The 19,866-nt window shown below is 36.0% G+C and overlaps 1 protein-coding gene across 14 annotated transcripts; it reads left to right on the top strand.

Annotated features, from left to right (window-relative positions):
• The first annotated feature begins 444 nt into the window (after window positions 1-444).
• On the top strand, window positions 445-18,365 carry LOC127472427 (coagulation factor XI-like). Of its 14 annotated transcripts, none has more exons than XM_051790665.1 (15): window positions 462-1,281; window positions 1,854-1,912; window positions 4,463-4,490; window positions 5,157-5,263; window positions 6,799-6,958; window positions 7,507-7,616; window positions 11,012-11,171; window positions 11,925-12,034; window positions 12,117-12,276; window positions 12,406-12,521; window positions 12,892-13,066; window positions 14,656-14,831; window positions 15,138-15,233; window positions 16,512-16,651; window positions 17,996-18,365. In XM_051790665.1, exons 1-15 carry the CDS (start codon window positions 1,274-1,276, stop codon window positions 18,149-18,151), a joined length of 1,761 nt encoding a protein of 586 aa, XP_051646625.1. In that variant the 5' UTR covers window positions 462-1,273; the 3' UTR covers window positions 18,152-18,365. The 14 variants fall into 14 exon arrangements, 11 of the variants coding, with proteins under 11 accessions (XP_051646634.1, XP_051646631.1, XP_051646633.1 ...); XM_051790664.1 differs by having other exon boundaries at window positions 465-1,281; window positions 4,234-4,490; window positions 17,996-18,364; XM_051790663.1 differs by having other exon boundaries at window positions 473-1,281; window positions 4,328-4,490; window positions 17,996-18,362.
• Window positions 18,366-19,866: the final 1,501 nt, after the last annotated feature.

Genomic DNA, 19,866 nt, shown 5'->3' with positions numbered 1-19,866 from the left:
CTAGCACTCTCACTGTTGCACATGTAAAACAGAACAGAGCACATAAAAATGAAAGCTGCTTACTGAAAACAGTTGAGTCCTCTCCTACAAGCCTGTCAGGGCAAAGCAAATTGATACATGGGAGAGTATGAAGACTTTATTTGAGACAGTTCTTCTTCTGTAAGGAGGAGTTGGAGACCTTGCTGGCCCTTAAATCATGGAGAAGTGATTTCAATCATCAGGATGTTCAAAAGGGTCATAGTTGGGTGGAATGTTTTGATCTTGATACTTTTTGAGTTGAGTATATATATCTGTCTTTTCCATATTTGATTTAAAAGAAAAGACGAAAAAAGAGTGGGGAGAAAGGAAGAGCCATTCCTTAAGCAGTTTCACTGTGAAACAAAACACTTTTTTTTTCTTTTTTTTTTTCTCAGATTTGAAAGATTATTTTTTTTTTTTTTGGCTTTTAACACTTATTAAAAAGAATAATAGAAATCAAAACAAGTGATTCAGATAAGCTAGAAATTAAATTTGACTACTTGTTGTATTTACATTTCATATATCTGCAAACAGGCTTGTGTTTTTTCTGCTTTCTGGAAAACTGAAGACACTCTTTGTTGAACTTAGCAACAAAAACAGGAGTGTGGAAAGGCCGACAGTAAAATTACTTGGAAGATGTAGACAGGATAATTTCTATGGAGTATTGAAAAGGAGGAATGAGAACTTGAAATGATGTTAAGAGCACAGTATACATAGTTGAAGTATATATCTGTGTTCGTCAAGGGAGTACCTCAAGAAAATGATGTAATAATAAGAAAATATAGGTGATGAATCTGTCCTCAGCTGCTGTAGTTTCATAATGGTGTTGTTTACTTGGGTCTGAGTTACTAGTCTGACTAATTTCATGTGGATTCCCCCACTCCAGCTCCCCCGGGTCAGGATTTGCTCTTGAGTCATATCTGGTTCCTTGTTTATGTGGGTTCCTGTGCTAGCAGCAGATACTCTGACTGTTCTGAATCAGGGATTTGCCTTTTATTTAAAATGCTATGAAAGAGGCAGATGCTCAGCTGGTGTAAAACCAGAACATCTATTTCAGTGCAGTGTGGATGATGGTTGTTCTGAAAATGGGTCCCAAGGTCAGTAACTATCGACAAAAAAGGTAAGGTACCCGTTCAAAGTAAATATTAAAGATAAGTTAGCATTGCAGGCACAATAATATTTAACACGAAGTGTGGACTTCTTTTTTTTTTTTTTAGTAGAGCATAAACCTTACCCATGCATCCAGACCTACTGTATGTTCAGGTATGTAATTGTTATTGAAACTGGTATTCAGTGAAAGGTTTTCATAGCAACAAGACAGTGTATGTTGAAATATTTATGACTTATGTTGTGTAGTTAATTTATTTGACTATTTCATAGCTTAAGTTGTTGCATGTGAAAAGAAAGGGTTTAGAATTCATATAGCATATACCAGAAGAAGTAAGTGTGAGTCATTTGTTTGCTATGGGGATAACAGTATCTACTAAACTATCAGGAGAGTCAGGATTAGTAATATCATTTCAATGTAATATTGCTCCCAGTCTAAGCAAGAATAAATATTCTACTGTTAAAAAAAGTAGAAATTCTTGAAGTGCTTATAAACTTTATTGCTTCTTACAAGCATAAGTAAAGGGATAACTTTTGTTACTCTTCCATGCTGCTTTAGATATACCAAAACTGTATATCACAGCTGTAATTTGTAAATTTCAAAGTAATATTGAATTAATGGTGAAACAGTACAGTTGTAAATCAGTGTTATGCTTTGTGGTGCCTTATAAAACTAGTTATACACCCTTTATTTAACACATCCTAAATAATAATTTTGTGGTTTTTAGGATGATTTGGATTTATCGGACTTTTAATTTCATTTTCTTACTTGCTTCTGTTTACAGTGGTAAGTGAATCTATAATTTCTGAGATTGACACACAGAGTAACACAACTCTTATAGGTGGGGAGATGATAACTACAGTCTGGTCCTGAGAGAGCTGTTTTGATTCTGCTGGGTTGTGCTTAGTTAAGTTTGGGTAACTCGCATAACCCTGTTATCTGACATGGAACTTTCTAATGGGGCTTTACTGATACTGTCCTGCTACCCCCATTGCAGTAATGTGTGCTGGCTGCTGTAGGCTCAGTCTGGCAGTGCTGGGTGAGCTATCACTATCTGCCTCTTCCTGGCTGCAAAGGAGCCTCAGACCTTTCCCCAGATGCTGCCCTCAGGTAGGAGGCAGGACTGATGGGCAGCCTCACTGTGAGACACCAGCTGAGCTTCAGAACTAACATCCTTTTTTATTTTTTTAAATAAGCAAACCCCACCAACTTCAGTCATACTCACACGTTGCCTTTGTGTGAAATTACTCATGTAAAACTTATCTGTGTAACACCTATGTACCATTGTGCTTGAAAGACTATTGCAATAACAGTGAATAACTCCAAAACCAGTTGTTTTGTTGTAAATGGTTTTTAGAATTCTCTTGGTACTCTGGAAAATTGATAATTGTACATTTTTTTTCAGTCTGTGTTAATGATTTACTTTGTTCAGTTAGCAAAAGTTAAACTACAAAAATTGCATTATATTTCTCTGAAATTCCTTTTGCTGATAAGTTATAACTAAGGCCTAACACAAGTTAAGTTCAGTAATGTATTACCTGTTTTCTCAGACAACAATTAGGTAACAGCTTTTTAGCAAAATCTGTTTGATAAATGTAGTATTATTTAAGAAAATATTTTTCCTGGCTTTAAATCTCAGCAAAACTAAAATCTTGGAAAATTTCTGAGGGCTAGAAAACATTTTTATTAAATTAACGTGTTCAGAACTGGCATAGTTCTACGTGGTGCATAGTTTTACAGCATAAATAAGATTTTTTTGTGTTAATTTACAGTAGAAGAAGATAAATAAGATGCCAAATATCTGATACAGCAAACAGAATACACTTAGAGTATTCTTTTCTGTTAATGACAAAGTTGGGCAAAGAAACTCTACTGAGAACAATAATTACCAATTTTTAGAGAAATATCTTGGAAGTATACCTACCAGAAAAATATGGATATTTATAAAGTACAAATTTTTATTAATAAGAAATTCAGCTTTGAAAAATATTAGGATATCTAGCACATTGTCTAATAATTCCTTGCTTTTTCCTTTTCTTTTTTTTAAGTATATATTTTACTTATGTGCGGGAAACTTAGAATTGCCTATGTATAGTTTATAATCACATTAACAAATAAAATCCACTTGTAATATTTTAAAACTATAAAGTCCAATATGATAGTTCTATTTATTTTCATTTTGAATAGTGTTTGATACATTATGATTGCTCTGTAGTAACAGATTAAACCAGTAGATAAAATGTTTTCAGTTAGGTTTTCCTCCCAGTCTGTAAAATTACATTATTTTCTCTTTATCTTTTAGCTGAGAAAAAGCACTTTTGTAGATACAGGAATAAAAATTGGCATACTTGCTGGTTTGCTACTTCTTTTGGAGGGCAAATTCAAGAAGAGAGTGGTCTCCTGTGCAAAGACAGCTCTCTTGTGTCTTTTAACATGGAGACCTTACAAGTGCCTTCATTTTGAAAGATGGGTGCAGGTTGCTGCTTAGGTACCTTTGTTGCATGGCTCTGGAGTGTGAGTGGTTGTCATTACAGAGTTCAGTAGGTCATTCAGAGTTCAATATTTCTGCAGATGCATGGTTGTAGTTGAGCTCATTTTTATTCTGGACCATTCTGAGATGCTACTCCTGAAACAGTATTTTCTTCATTGTAAAGCAAGTTGGGGGGTTCAAGGTGAAGTGTGAGGGAGCAGAAGGTTTATGAAATGCTCTGAGTCATTGAGGCTGTGTACAGTGACACTGCCTGGGACTCTGGCCTCAGAGCATCACTGGACAAAATAGGGCTGTTTACATAAAAGTTCCTAAATCTTTTTGGTCTCTGCGCTTCCTCCTCCTCGTTTTCCTCGTAATGGTGGTCTCTCTCAGAAGAGGCTTCTGCTACTCCTGAGATCTGCCATGAGATGGTACTTTCCCTATCTGCCATGCAGATACGGCCTATCCTGCTGCTTGGGTTTCTGCCTTGGCTCAAGCTGCCCTGCTCCAGCATTGGGTATGAGGCAGGGAATGGGGGGAGACACCTCAGGGAGTTTTATTTCTGCTGGAGAGCAAAGACGAGACTCTCAGAGGAACTGTGCTACTTGCCCCCCTTACCCACTTTTCCTGCCAAAAGGTCCATGACAAAGAGGAGCAGTGGCTTCATTCTCTACTGCTGAACTGCATGCTCCCATCTTTAATAATTGACACGTTTTGTTATTCTGCATCAGAATGTGTGACTCAGATCTATGAAAATACATACTTCCAAGGTGGAGACCTCACTACGTTTTTTACACCGAGTGCCAATTACTGCCAAATAGTGTGTACTTACCATCCTACCTGTCTGTTCTTCACCTATTTGCCAGCAACATGGACTAAAGATCCTGCAAAAAGGTAGGATGTTCATGTACATGTCTATTTTGCTGGCCTCCCGTGATAATTTAGAAACTTGGTAACATTTTGACAGAACACAGGCATGCAGGGAAAGGTACAGGGTTGCCATGGAACACTGTGTCATGTATCTCTAAAACTGAGATCTTAGACTAATTGCTTGAATTCAGAAGGTTAAATTTGACAATACCCAATTTTTCACACTCACATACCAACCCTTTCAAGGAAACAGAAGTGACTCTGCACTTCCTCCTTTGTGCCACAGATTTATTGTTCAGAGACAGTGTGAGTAATTTCACATCTGCAGTGGTCCCCTCTACTGTTCCCCACCCTCTCTATTTAGCATATTTCTCTCACAATTAAGAACTTCTTTAGCCTGAGAGAATGAGGTTGTCCTTCCTCTATGCCCAGTGCACTTCTGTCCTCCAAACCCTGGGCTCTGCTACTCGCTTTATTGAGACCTCTTGGAGCTCCCACATACACAAAGTATTGTCATCTGCCACCAATGCCAAGAAAGCATATGTGTCTCTATCCTATTTTTCTTCCAATTATACATGTCAATGTTTTAATATGGGGGAATGTTGGAGAGCCTGCATTTCACCTGAGAAACAATTATGAAAGTCTGTGTTGTACTGTAAAAGCCATTAATTGCTGCATTTTAAAACACAGGTTTTCCTGCTATTTAAAAGACAGTGATACAGAAATGCTGCCGAAAGTGGATATGGAAGGAGCTATCTCTGGACATTCCTTAAAACAGTGTAACATCCAAATTAGTGGTAAGATATGGTTATTCACATGCATGTACTTTATGCTGTGTATTGGGTGGCAGCTGTTAAAAAATTAGCATTTTGTAAATAGTAATAGAATCAGGGAAGCAGCCAAGCAGTGATTTGTATGGTCTTTGCCAGATTGCTTTCAAACGCAAGTGACAAAAACTCCACTGGTTTTAGCCTTCAGGCCCAGCTATCCACCACTGAGGCTCCCCAGATGACATGACTGTTTCATTTGCTAGAGGCAGATGGGAATGGAGGCTTTAGCTGCTGACTCCAGTTCTAAAGATTATTTTACTACTACAATTCCACTCCTGAAAGCTGCTCATATGGCATGTGTGGCCCTGTTTTATAACTCTGATGTGCAGATGCCCAGCAAAGCAGAATTGCATTGTCACAATGTGATGTTCGTGCCTTCATGATTCTGTGTAGTAATTTATTAGCAGCTGCATCTTTTAGTGTATGTGTGCTGTACATGAAGTATTGGTTTCAGCATGCTGTGTCTTTGAGTTATCATATGCTGTGTCTTTGAGTTAGCATATTTAAAGCCTATTAAATTTCTTGTTTTAGATAGGCTTTAAACTTGCACTGTAATAATGATGTCATCAAAAGGAGCTTTAAGCATAGCATGGTACTTTAGAAAAAGAGAATAAGGAAGAATATTCACTTCTGTGTCTATGAGGACAAATAGTGTCTTATGGATGTCAGGCTAGTTCTTTAGTTTTGTTGGTATAGCACCTCAATGTGGCAGGACTAAATGGGTTTTTATGTGAGTTCTCCATTGCAGCTATTATAAAATAAGTTGTGCTTGCTTTAGTTTGCCACTTGCCTTTCAGAGCAGTCAGGTCTTTTAAAAGCTCTTTCCTGCCAATATCCTGTCGTGCTTATATTTCTGAGTAGCTTTGACCCAGAAGAGATTTCAGTGGAATGTTATTCTTTATGCTATTTAGACTAATTAATATCGCTGTAGTTACTCTAGAATCAGACTAATGTCACTAAAGTGAAAATCTTTCCATATATATTTAAAAATGGCTCCAATCTTTGGCTGACTCATGTTCTTTGAAGAGAACTCAATGACCTGCATTTCAAACTCCACAGTCCCAATTCTTCCTCTGTGAAGTGTAAATTAAATATTCTGGCTCAAATGGGAGATGTTTGTTGCTTATAAGGACAGAATTTGCCACTTAAATTGCTCTGTGAATTTGGAACTGGGAAAGTATGTTTTAGTATTAATCTCGAGTTCTTTCTTTGCTGAATATCAATTTGCTCTCAGTCAGCCACATTGGTTAGAGCCCCTCTCTCATGTAGGCAGAGGCACTGTCAAAGTCTGACAGTTTGCCATGTGATACTACGCTAAGCCTATGTTTCTAATTTAGTACTAGAAGTATGTATGAAGTGTGATGTAACTGAAGTGAGTGTGAGATGTAGAATGTGGATTATGAGGGCTGTGTTATACAAACTGTCTTTTGGGCAATTTGAGGTACGGGATGGGGTAAAGAATAGAAGTACATTTTCAGAACTTGGTCTCTCTTTCTTCACAGCTTGCAGCCCAGATGTCCATGTAGGACTTGATATGGAAGGGAAGATTTATGATATTGCTACGGCTGACAGCTATCAAGAGTGTCAAAAAAGATGTACCAATGACAAGCATTGCCAGTTTTTTACATATGCCTCTGAAAGATTTCACAATGCAAACTTTTGGTAAATACAGGTTGGATCCATTTCCTTGGACAGCACTGTGCTTTAGTAGAGTAAATCTCAGAGCAGTCTATGGTTCAAGAATTACTCAAGGATACTAATTTTATTCCTCCTTGCAATGTTTATTCACACTTACAGGTAGGAAAATATCTTTAGTCAGTTAGCTTTCATTTGTTCATTGGTGAGAAAGACAAACTTGATTATTATTGCACTGAAAAAATTTAAAATCATCTGGAGATACTGAAATGCAAATTATATTGATACGTGTGCAACATTATTGCTCTGTTAAATCTTGTTCTGCTTATTGTTCTGAAAATAGCATCATCAGAGCAGCCAGAGAAATTATTTAGTTTTTATGAAACCTATTTTTGAGCTCTTGATCTGCTCAAATTTGCAAGTTAAACGTTGTTTAGCTAGCTCTGTTCATCATTTGAAGCCTTTTCTGGGGGTTGGACCATGCACCATGATAGGAATTATAGATCCAGGAGGATGGTTTAGTCCAAAGAAGAAGGCCTGTTTTCTTACCACTTTCTTTATTCTTTATCATTCAGTAAAAAATGCTTCTTGAAACATACCAGTGTTGGAACTCCAACCAACATAAAGGTGCTTGATGAGGTTGTGTCTGGATTCTCTTTAAAGCCATGCCAGCTTTCTGAATTAGGTAACTATTTAAAATCTCTGATTCAGTTTAGTTTTAAGGGTTATGGATGACGAAATGCGGTCTATCACTGACATGTATAAATGTTTCATTATGTAGAATAATTCTGATATAGTCTTATTCTTACAAATGTAGTTTGTAAGGCACAAAGGAGGTTCATCTCTTTTTAATTTTTCCATGTTATCATTTATCTTACCGACACAGTAGCCTGCGTTAAAGATCTAAAGATTTCTTTCATACAATTAGCTTGATGAAATTGTATGTTATTTTTGTATCATGGATATCAAAGTCAAAAATCAGAAAGGAATATAAAGTTTTCTAAGTTCTGTTTCTATACTCTGTATAAACTTGAAAATTTTAAAATTTTAAATGAAACCCTGCAGCTTTCTAATACAGCTGGCTAATATGAAGGGATATATTATGCCTTTTGTGGGTGATTTGTATGAAAACACAAAGTCTGTGCTTTTTCCTGCAATCATTACCAAGGCAAAAGTCTCAAGAGTCTAAAATCAAACAGTGTGAATTATACCTTCTGTAGCTCACAGATAATCTAGTTTTCCCATATAAATCGCATTTTGTAGAGACTATATCAATATATTTTTTTTCTATATCAATAGATTTTCTTCCAACTCCGCTAATCCTACTGTAGGAATAATCTTTGGAAGCTATTGAAAAAATCAATCTTGTCCCAATCTTAACAATTAAGACCGCTCATGAAAAATTAACTGTAAAGAATAAAAGAAGGAAGAAAATGTTTTGTAAAGAGAAAAAAACAATGTAGCTATTCCCTCCCTAGGCGTATGGGATAGAATAGAGGCAATATTTTTTATTTTTGCCAAACTCTTGCTTTAAGATATACTAGAAAGACATTCATTCATGATTAGAAGAAAAATCACAGTACTCAGGAGGGTCCTACTCACAAACTTTGAGAAGAATCGGGGGACTGTAGCATATCTGCAAACAATAGAATTTTAAGTTAAAAAAGTAAATCAAAAGCTATATGAGACTTCATCAAAGACATTTATGGTTTACGACAGTGATTACATGGTTGTAATGATCCATCACAAATAATCTGAATTTCTGAAAGCATGCATATTGTGTCTGGTTGAGATGGAGTTCGTTTTCCCACAGCAGCCCTCACAGTGCTGTGCTTTGCACTGGTAGCTAGAAAGGTGTTGATAACACACCAGTGTTTTGGCTACTGCTGGGCAAGGCTGGCACAGCATCAGCACTGTATTCTCCACCTCCCCGTCAAGGCACTGGGTGTGGGCAAGATCCTGGGAGAGGACACAACCAGGCCAGCTGACCCAAATTAACCAAATGGATATTTCATACCGTATGATGTCAGCTGAGATAAAAAAGATAAAAAAGCTAAGAAAAGGAGGAGAAAGGGAGGGATATTTGTTATTTACAACGTTTGCCTTTCTGAGCAACCGCTACATGTGCTGAAGCCCTGCTTCCTGGGAAGTGGCTGAACATCCCTTGCTGGTAGGAAGAAGAGAATAAAATTACTGGTTTTTTTCTCTTGCTTGTGCACGCACAAACTTTTCCTTCTGCTTTAGTAAACCACCTTGTCTAAACCTATGAGTTATTTTCCATCTTATTTTCTCTCCCCTGTCCAGCTGTGAAGGGGGAGTGATAGAGCAAGTTGGTGGGCATCCAGCCAAGGTCAACCCACCACAGTTCTTTTTGGCACCCAGTGTGGCTTTTCCCTATTATACTGTCTTTATCTCAAATCACAAGTTTTCTAGCTTTTACCCTTCCAATTCTCCCCCCAGTCTTACTGGTGCGGGAGTGAGGGAGTGGCTGTGTGGGGCTTGATTTTTCTCTGGGGTTAAACTACAACAGCACGTGAAAGTCAATCTTGTTCCTACATGTCTTTCCTTACTCTCTGTGTCTTGTGAGTGAAGCAAGAGCAGAGAGAGAGAAGAAACAAATTATGTGGTTGTAGAAGCCTAGATAGTGCTGTTGGATCAAGAGGTCATCTAAGGAGGTCAACTGTCCTAATCCAAGACAGATCAGCTGTACCTGTCCAGATGGAGATTTGTCAAATGTAGTCATAAAAACTCAGTACCATCTTCTGCCTTGTTGTTTTGTAAATATCTGAAATGGGTTTATTTGAATATTTGTTCTAGTATTTTTCTGACTTTATTTAGTTTATTCCTTCCTATGTGGCCATTCATTTTATGCCTTTGCCTTTCCAACTTTGTCCTTACGCACACATACTATTATAGCAATATTTCTGTATTTCTGCCCTTTGCAAGGTGCCTTCCTTGAGGTCATTTCATATTGAACAAATGATCACTGAACGTGATCCTTTAGATCATGAGTTAGCTACCCAAACTTTCAGATACACAGTTGTGCTTTAAATATAATTTTCTTTAGAAACTGTCCATTTCTTGAACACTATTTCCATTTAACAAGGGATCTTATCCACTAATTGTCAGAGTTAATTGACTTATTTTCTAGATTGCTGATTTTATTTTCTTACTGTTTTTATTGTGTAATTACTGCCCAGTATTGTTGTCCCTTCATGCTTATGTTTTTTGAAAACCTCATGAAATTAATAGGAGTCACATTAAGCTCTACCTCTTCCTTTTTTTTTTTTCTATTTTCTGGTAAGATGTTCCAGTATGTATATCTGTAACAAACCAGGTAGTGTTGACTTGGTTGCTGTACTTTCTCAACAGCTGAAGTTTTCTGCTGCCACCATGTCCTGTCTTTTGGATCATTTCACTATTTTTACCATCTTTACAGCTTAATAGGTTCAAGAAACGTCCTCTGTGCTGGTGCTTCCTTTTTTTCTCTTTTTATTCTTGCATTAGTAATCTAACTAGGACTGGAAGTATGTCTCTGGAGAAGGCAACTCATTAATTTCTTCCTAAACATGCTAGTACTTCCTGTAACTTCTATATCCATAGTCTGGTTGTGTGAATTATCCTGCCAAGCCTCTGTTGTGCTATTTTGGTCATGACAGAGGGCAGAATATACAGAAATCCTACTTATTCTGCCTGCTTTTCAAACAGTAGAAGCTAAAGTATTAAGAGGATCATTCTATTATTTTTCCTCTAGTTTTCCCATGATCCTGTTAGATATACCCATTTAAAATTAATTTAAAGCTTTCCCTATTAGATTACCAAATCTGTACTGTATCACATCATTTCTCTTTTCCTCTGTATGAACATTATCCCTCCTCAGTAGTGCTCTCTGTGAGTTTACATATTCAAAAATGTTCTTGAGAAACAGTTTTTGATTAAAATGTCGTGTTATCTTTCCATCTTATCAATCACGGAAGGGCAATGGGAATAAAGATAGAAATGAATAATTTGTAAATCTCAGTATTCTGATGACATAACAAAGTCTTTGGATTTTTTACATTTTGTTCTTGTTTTATACAGATTGTCAAATGGACATTTTTGATGATCAAGAGTTTTCAGGAATTAATGTTACAAGTTTTTTCACTCCTGATATTTCTGTCTGCCAAACTATTTGCACGTATTTTCCAAAGTGCTTGTTCTTTACATTCTTTACCAGGAAATGGGAAATAGAATCCCAAAGGTGAATATGACAATCAAATGTAATTATCTATGTAGATTTTTTAAAATCTATTTTTTAAAATGAAAGTCTCTTTTTTAAACACTAATTTCTGAAATTTGAGGAATTTTATGTTAAAAGGCTATTTGCAGTAAAACACAGCTTTTTATGGGTTTTTTTGTAAGTTTATAATTTCCTGTGCACATTTTATCTCTTTTCCAATACGATAAGGGCTTTTATATTGTGGTTGCATATCTGGTCTTAATCTCAAAAGGTCATCAAAAATACAATGAGCCTCCAGACTGCTTTAATGACTTAAAGCTGAATTCTATGACATTGTCAAAAGAGTCATATGGTTTCCAGGCAGGATAAACTTATTTACCTGAAAAGATTTTTCAGTGAAATTTAGAAATATTTCTATTTGTCTTCCTTTTTTTCATACACAAACCAGAAGAATAAAGTTTCAAAGGAATTCCGGTGAGAAGCAAAGCTAAGATGGCATGCATCATCTAAACTCACCTCTTCTACATATTTATAAATACTGTATAACCTTTAGTAGCACAGTTATATGCCATTTCACGGTACTATGAAACCTGCCTCAATTAAGTGTGAACTAGTGAACTTAGTGAATGCATTTTCATGTGAAATACTTTTACAGATTGAGACTTGTGAGAAAAAAAACATAATTAAGAAAGAAACTTCTCTTACCAGTACCTAAACAATTATTTTTAGGATATGATAACAGATTTGGTTATTGTAAAAAATATTTCATTTTAGAAATCTTTGCCTTCTGAAGACATCAGCAAGTGGGATACCAGAGGCACTTATATCACAAGAAAATGCTGTATCAGGCTTTGGTCTCCTAAATTGCAGAAGATCTTTTCCTGGTAAACAATAAATTACAATAAAAATACTAATTTTGAATTAAATTAATTAATTCTGATGTTTGGACTGCACTCATTCTTACAGCCTGCAATTCTCGCACTTACACGCATATGGATTTTTTGGGAGATGAACTTAATGTCACTTATACTAAAGGACACAGAGCTTGTCAGCAGGTTTGCACAGACGTGATCCGCTGCCAATTTTTTACATACTTTCCCCTCCAAGACTCATGCAATGAGGAAAGGTGAGATATATTTTTTAAAATGTTCAAAGATTGCTGACATAGTCATTCTGCAGATGTGGTGAGAGGGTAATGGAAGTGTTCTGCGTTAAAAAAAGTACAAACTAAGTCTTTGCATTAATTCATTGACAGAAAGTGTGAGTGTCACCTAAGAATGTCCTCAAATGGATCTCCAGTGAAAATAGTGCATGGGCCAGGAAGGATCTCTGGATACTCACTAAGATTATGTAAAAAAAAAGCCAGTACTGGTAAGTAAAACTTCTTTCATGCAAGAAAACCAGTGCTTCACTGATTTCAGTATAGGGGACCAAACAATTTTTTTTTTTAAAGTGGTTGCACTGAATTGGTTGCACTGTCCCAATGGGTCACCTTGTGAAGTTGGAGTGTTCTGAAAAAGTGAAGTCAGCCAGGTCTGCACATTGTAAACACCAGCAGTAGCACTGTGAATTTGGTTTAAATAGGCTTTATGATCGTAAATCATAAAGGGATTAGAATATATCATGTATCACCTTCTTCTCAATAGATGATCCTTATTCAGTGATCAGTAGTAGTCTCATTGTCATTTTTCTTTGGTGAGTGCAAGTTGTCCCTAAGCTCAGTTTTGAATTATTTCTGTAGTGTGTATGCAGCATTCTGCAAGAACTATTAGGATCGTTGGAGGGACAGACTCTTCCCCTGGGGAATGGCCATGGCAGGTCAGCTTGCATGTGAAGTTGTCTCGTCAGAGACATCTGTGCGGGGGCTCTATCATCAGCAACCAGTGGATTCTCACAGCTGCTCACTGTGTCACCAGGTGAGACCTACACGTAAATGTACAGATAAACCCAAAAATTTAGTCACACGTGAGATAAATTGAGATCTACCTTTCAGGGTAATAACAGTGATAATTAGAATAAAACAAATGGTTTTAATGTAACCAAAAGGTGAACTTTTCAGGTAGACTGTTCATCTTCTTAAAGTAGCTGAAACTCCATACATTGTCCCTTTGTAACATAGTATTGTACTGCTGATGCTAAATTATTGTAATGAATCTAGAAGATAAAATTGTGAAGCAGACAACAGATATTTACAGAACCTTAGACACTCTAATGAGATACGAGCTTTTTCTTATTGTAATACCATATAATCTATCAAGAAAAGTCTGTAGCTGAGTTATTGCATTTCATAAATTTCAAATAAGTTATCTCAGAGATTTTTCTGTACCACTAATCTGATAGTTTAAGCAGCAGAGTTCTCAGCAGTGTAGCCTTTTTGACCAGGACACACTGTAAATCTCTGAGTCCAGTTAGGCTGCTGCTGGTACCTGAGCATTACATGATGCATCAAGAACACAATTGTCTTGGTTTATTTTAACAGTTTTTAATCCCCCAAATTTTATAAACCAGTGAATTAATACCCTATTTTTAATGGAGATTTTCAGATTTAAAGCAGTCAGTACTAAGACTTTGATTATTTGCATAAACTGATGCATATAGTCTCTATTGTTAATAAAATTACCATCAGATATGGGTTGTGAAATTGTTTACATTGTGAAGGGCTGGTTTAATTGTCATGTAGTTGATCCATTTCCTTTGTTAGATTGTCAGCACCTGTAAAATAGGTTATCCTGCCATTTACAAAATGAAATGGAAGTCTACAATGCAGTCTGATGGGAGAAAAAGTACAGGTAATGGACAAAAGGCTTCAAAGAAGAGAATGTTGACCCAGCATCATGATCCAAAATCGAGCATTTTTACTGATGCAGTGTAGTATGCTTCTCATTATTTTTTTTTCTCATGGAATAGTATTACCATTATTTTACCTCCAGTGGCAAACTTTTATAAAGTGGGTAAACTTTCTAAAAAACCCTATATAAAAATATCCTTTACCTAATATCCAGTGTAGAAGTTATCATTATTAAAAAAGGCAAAGGGAGAATATATACTTGCAAAATAGCAATAAAAATAGACTTTTTTAATTGGAATTTTTAAAGCCCAACTAATATTTATGAATTCATATATAAAATCTTCAAAAATGTTGGAGTTTATTTAAGACACTTTTTGCATCTTCTTCATTGCATGTACCAAAACTTCTAGGTTGCCTTAATGGTAGGTAGAATGTCACAATGAGATATCCCTTAAACTTACTGAAAATAAAGTTAGAATAATAAAGATTAGCTGAAACCTTTCATATATGTCTATTGTATTACACTTTCTAATCTATATTTACATGGCTAGTGTAATTTTCCCAACTAATAAGTGTCAGAATAGACTACTTGAATTTATATTTCCAACCCTATTTTCCTTACTAGAAAAATTGTATTGGAATGAATTGAAAGAATCACATTAACTACTTGCGTTAGACTTTTTAGCCACAGGCTGACTGTTTGTCTTTTTCCCCCAGTCGTGCGAATCCCAACAGTTGGCGTGTTTATGCTGGTATTTTAAAACAATCAGAAATAAATGAGGATACACCTTTCTTCAAAGTGGAAGAGATTATTGTTCACCCTCAGTATAAATACGCACAGGCTGGATATGACATTGCTTTAATGAAACTTGCTAAGCCTATGAATTTTACTGGTATGTAGTGTATTGCAGAGGAAGTCTGAAAATGTGCAGGATGACACAGGGCTGGCATTGCTATGGCAGTGCATGACACCTGGGCTGGCTTCCTTTAATATGCAGTTAGAGGGGTTTGAGGAGGATCTCATTTTGTTGACTTTGAAAAGAAAATGGGTGGCTTTTATTTATGTGATGGGAATGATATATAGTATAAGGGACAAAGCATAACCTGGAGTCTATCATCAGGGGTCGTATTTGACCCTATTTGCCTTATTGATGTAGTTGTCTCTGCTGGTCAAACTAATACTTTTAACTGTATTTTAGATCTTCAACTACCTATTTGCCTGCCATCAAAAGAAGACACTAACATATTTTATACTGACTGTTGGGTAATTGGATGGGGTTACAGAAAGGAAAAAGGTACAGAAAAATATTTTTAAACAGTGAGTTCTTGTATTTGTAAAATTCATGTGTTTGAAAAAACCCAACCCCCCTTTTTTAAAAAAATAAAATTCTTCTCTATTCTTAGGTATCATTGTTGCTTCTAGCCAACACTGTAATATAATTCTTAGTTAGAAACCAGCACTGTGATATAATTCTTAATTAGAATCTATTTCTATTAAGACATCATAAAACATAAATTAAAGACATAAAAAATTATCATTAAATAACTCCATGCTCTGACACAAGAATTAATTTTATAAATTGTTCAATTCATTAATTTGAACTATGTGAGAATTCAACTTTAAATATATCCTGTCCAGCTCTCAAATATTTTTCCTTATACTCTAGCTTAATCTACTGGTAAAATCCAGTATATATCTGGAATGCACACCCCTTTTCATGGTCCTAGCTGAAAAAAGACAGCAAATTTATCATTGAACTGTTTTGAATTACAGCCTGCACATAGTCCATGCTTTTTTTTGAAGTGATTATATTCATATGACTTTGGAAATCGGAGATTGAAGTATGTTGCTTTTATTATTCTCAAGATTAATTATAAACAATGCCAATTACTTGAGTTTTGATAGTGATGAGATTTGAGTTTCTCTGATTTTATATGGAGGTAAGCCAAAAAGCTCCTTATTATCAAAGTATGGTTTTACATCTATCTACTTATTTATATTTTTATATGTCATCTTTATATGTTTATGTGGATAAATACCTATTTAAAGAGTATCTTTTCTTTTATACAGCTGTTTGAAGGTTAGAGTTCAATGTGAAATCTAGCAGATATTGTATAGACAAATTTCTTCTGTTAATTTCTAAGAAAAGGCTGCTCTCAAATAATCTTATTTATTCTATGTGCAAGTTTCTCCATCCTGTACTAGGACATAGAGCAGCATAGATTTGGCAAGTGGGAGATTCCAAAGTTATTGCAACACTTTACTAGGAAATAACAGTTACTAAAAGCATACTAATGGTAATGCTGCAAGGGCCAATGTCCTGAGAGCCATACACATATGAGGATTCCTTGCAAATCACAAAGAATTTTTGAAGCTTGTCCAGTCATAAGAAAGAAAATGGCATTATAAAAACATTCAAATTAGAAGACAATTCACATTGCTTGTAACACAAAGAAAGGAAAATTGGTGTCATCTATCAACACTCTAGAAGCAGTGACCTCCCACTTTGTAATATCAGTTTATGGGGAAGTTTAATTTTAACTTTTCTCTGCTCATATTGCCTTTTACATAGGTCGAGTACAAGATATTCTTCAGAAGGCTCCCATTCCCCTCATGTCAACAGAGGAATGCCAGGCAAGGTACCGGAAGCGCAGAATAGGTGACAAAGTCATCTGTGCTGGCTATGATGAAGGTGGAAGGGATGCTTGTAAGGTAATGAAAAACAATAGTGTGTAGCTATATATTCTAACCATTTTTTCAAATATATAATTGAATACTGTAATTATTTTTAGTTGCTATTTGAAAAGCATGGTTATCGGTAGAGCTGTTGATTAACTTGTCACTTTTCCTTGTCAGAAGCACTGAAAATCAAGGTATGTGGAAAATATTTCTTATGTCACATTGAAAACTTTAGGGATAGATTCTAGGAAACTCTGAGTGTGGATATATAGATAGCTCAACCATTTATGGAATAAAACAGTATTCCTTCAGACTGCCAGAAATGCGAAGAGAGCAAGTATAGCATCTCAAAGCATTTCTCCAATAAAAGCAGATTTCCTATGTAGTGTTTTATTTCTAGACATGAAATACAGTACTTGAAAGCTTATTTTAAAGCATCCACCTGTACAAACCAGAAGGGAGGGTCCTAGCAATGCTATTAAAATGCATGGCCAATAGAAGGCTAAAAACAACCTGTGCAAACTGCTCTGTTCGTTATTAGAATTGGAAATGTCACAACAGTGTGAGTTCAGTGAGCTAAATTCTCTCCTCAAGTGTAAACTCATGCACTTCCATCAGTTTAAATACTCTGAGCTAATTTATGCAAGAAGAAAGTATTCTGATTATTAAGATTAAATTCTCTACCAAATATAGTTTTGACTGTAAACATTTAACAGTTAATATTTTTGTGTTAAAATGTTACTATTACTATGATTGATATTGAGTAATTAGGAATAAAAATTTCCCCTATACCAATTATGCTTTCTTTATCTGATACAGTGTACCAGAAGATGGAGATGCTGTTTTATAAAAATAACACACTTGCTATTGTCTTAACAACTTACAACAGCTACACTGAAGAACCTTATGTTCAGAAAGATGGGTTATTAATAGGAAAAGAAAACAGAGAAGAGTTTTATCCTGATGGGGAAAGTCACTCAAACGAGATAAACCATGTAGAGAACTGAGATTTGCATACTAAAAAAAAAGCCATAAGAGAAAACATTGCCAAATTTACTGTTTTTCTTACTTGCACACATAGTCTTCATTGGGTTTTAAATCACTGCATGCAGATGAGTAAGGGGGGAAAAAAAGCTAGTAGTTTTGAACTTTCATGGTAAGTAGAAATTATTTGTAATGACTAGAAAGTATTTAGAAATCAATTTACAAAAAAATCAGAAAACCTGCTTCATACATTAAGTGAAAGGGATTGAAATCTAGGCAGTTATGCTGGTGTTAACACTGAATGATGCTGATTTAATTCGAGGCTTTCTTTGAGATATAAATACTGATGAGGGCTCTTCCTTGCATACTCTTTCTTTTTCTCCTGTGACACAGGGAGATTCGGGAGGGCCACTGTCATGCAGGCATGAGGAGGTGTGGTATCTGGTGGGCATCACCAGCTGGGGCGAAGGGTGTGCTCGCCCCTGGCAGCCGGGAGTCTACACCAAAGTTGCTGAATATTCAGACTGGATTCTAGGAAAAACTACATAGCATGAGCATTACTGACTCGCTCAAAGTGATGTTGTGGAATAACAACCCTAAGAGCAACATGATGAAACATATCAGTGTTTTTTAAATGGTGTTTCTTGATAGCCCAGAGTGTAAAAGGCTTGATTTAAAAAGCAGAAAAGCAGGATTGAATGATTTTTCCTATTACTAAATAAAAAGCAGTAATAAAAATAAACTCTGTGGTCACTTATTTGACAGAAAAATTTATGGCTGAACCATGGATTTCTTCTGAGGTTGCTAGCTTAAAAGAGGAGTGTATGAGGTTGTAGGACATATATGGACCTGGGAGCTGGGAACTGCTAACTTAAGAGGTTTGAACACAGCAGTGGGCATTTCCCTCCATTGTCTGAATGTGGCTAAAATGGGCAAACAACTTACAAACTTACTAAGGGGCTGAGAGAAGCAAAGCTGAGACAGAGAGATGCCTATACATTTGCATAAACCTTGTTTCCTTAGGGAGTTGGCCAAAAAAGTAGCAGTACTAACCAAGAAAACAAAACCAGAGGTCTTGGCAAGCTCTTCAGTAACGGTTTTGTAAATAAGGTAATAGTGCTGTGTGTGAGTCAGCACAGTCAGGCAGAGGGAACAATCATAGATCCATGGCTGAAATGCAATGGATTACCTTTATTCTATTACCTTGTTAGCCAGAGGATCCCCAAAGCAGTACCTGGGCAGACGCACCTGGGTGGCTGCGGACGCCGTTAAGCCAGTTCATGCTACAAGATCCCCATCCTGCTGTTCCCAGTGGTCTGCCAAGGGTTCATGCGTGGGTGATTTGCCATCGTACTGTGATCTTCACTGTACTTTGATCTTCTCTGGACCAAGGCAAGGAACTTAGGTATGTCCCTTAGGGTCTCTCCAAGTCTACCAAACACCTGTGTTATCTATACACAGATGTTCTCAAGGCCCTCAGAAAGTAAACAGGAGTAGACATATATGTTTTTCTACATTACTACTTTCCAGAATTTTTGCATTCCCAGCTGAAAGGTCTCTTGGTTGTACCTACAGTCCTACTCAACAGTCTTCTGCTTTTAACCCATTCCTTCCAATGCTCTGTCTTTCACTTACCTTACTCTAGTTTCTGTGGAAAATTTTGTGATAAGAATGATAATGTGGGTCTCTTTCTTTTGAGGCAGAATATCCAGAAAATCAGTAAAAGAATCCCCCCCCTTTAGAGACATCATTAGCACAATATATTTTTATTTTCCAAATCCCTAGCTTTCCATGATTAAACAAATGGCTTTATCATTTTATCATATCTCCTTTTTTTTTTCTTTTATCATTTCTTGTCACTCCATTCAGGTAGCAGATATGTTTCATGGCTAAAATTAACACTAGTGTGAGAGACAGCAGTGAAATCTATTACTTTCTCATAGTAAGAGGCAGCATTTCACACTGCATCAGAAAGGAGAGCAGAGAACATAGCACTGTATTTGCAAACTTTATGAGCTTGTTTCCTAATAATCTACATTACCTTAATTGCTGAAAATATGTTCCAGACACCACACTGGGAGGTAAACAGCAGGAGTGTCTTTGCAAGTAAATGAGGTCATGAAAATTAGAAATTAAACATAATATTTATGGGAGAAAACAATTAAGCTGCTGAAAATTACTTTTATGTTTATTTTTTATGCTTTATTTGTAAATAATACTGAGGAAAATAATGTAATTGCACAACTACAATGTTATACTCTGTG

This window comes from Manacus candei, unplaced genomic scaffold (genome assembly GCF_025592945.1).
Source record: "Manacus candei isolate 608988 ecotype Guabito, Panama unplaced genomic scaffold, ASM2559294v1 h1tg000028l, whole genome shotgun sequence".
NCBI lineage: Eukaryota > Metazoa > Chordata > Aves > Passeriformes > Pipridae > Manacus > Manacus candei.
Note: the sequence above shows the minus strand (reverse complement) of the source record. Positions and strands in the feature narration are given on the sequence as shown.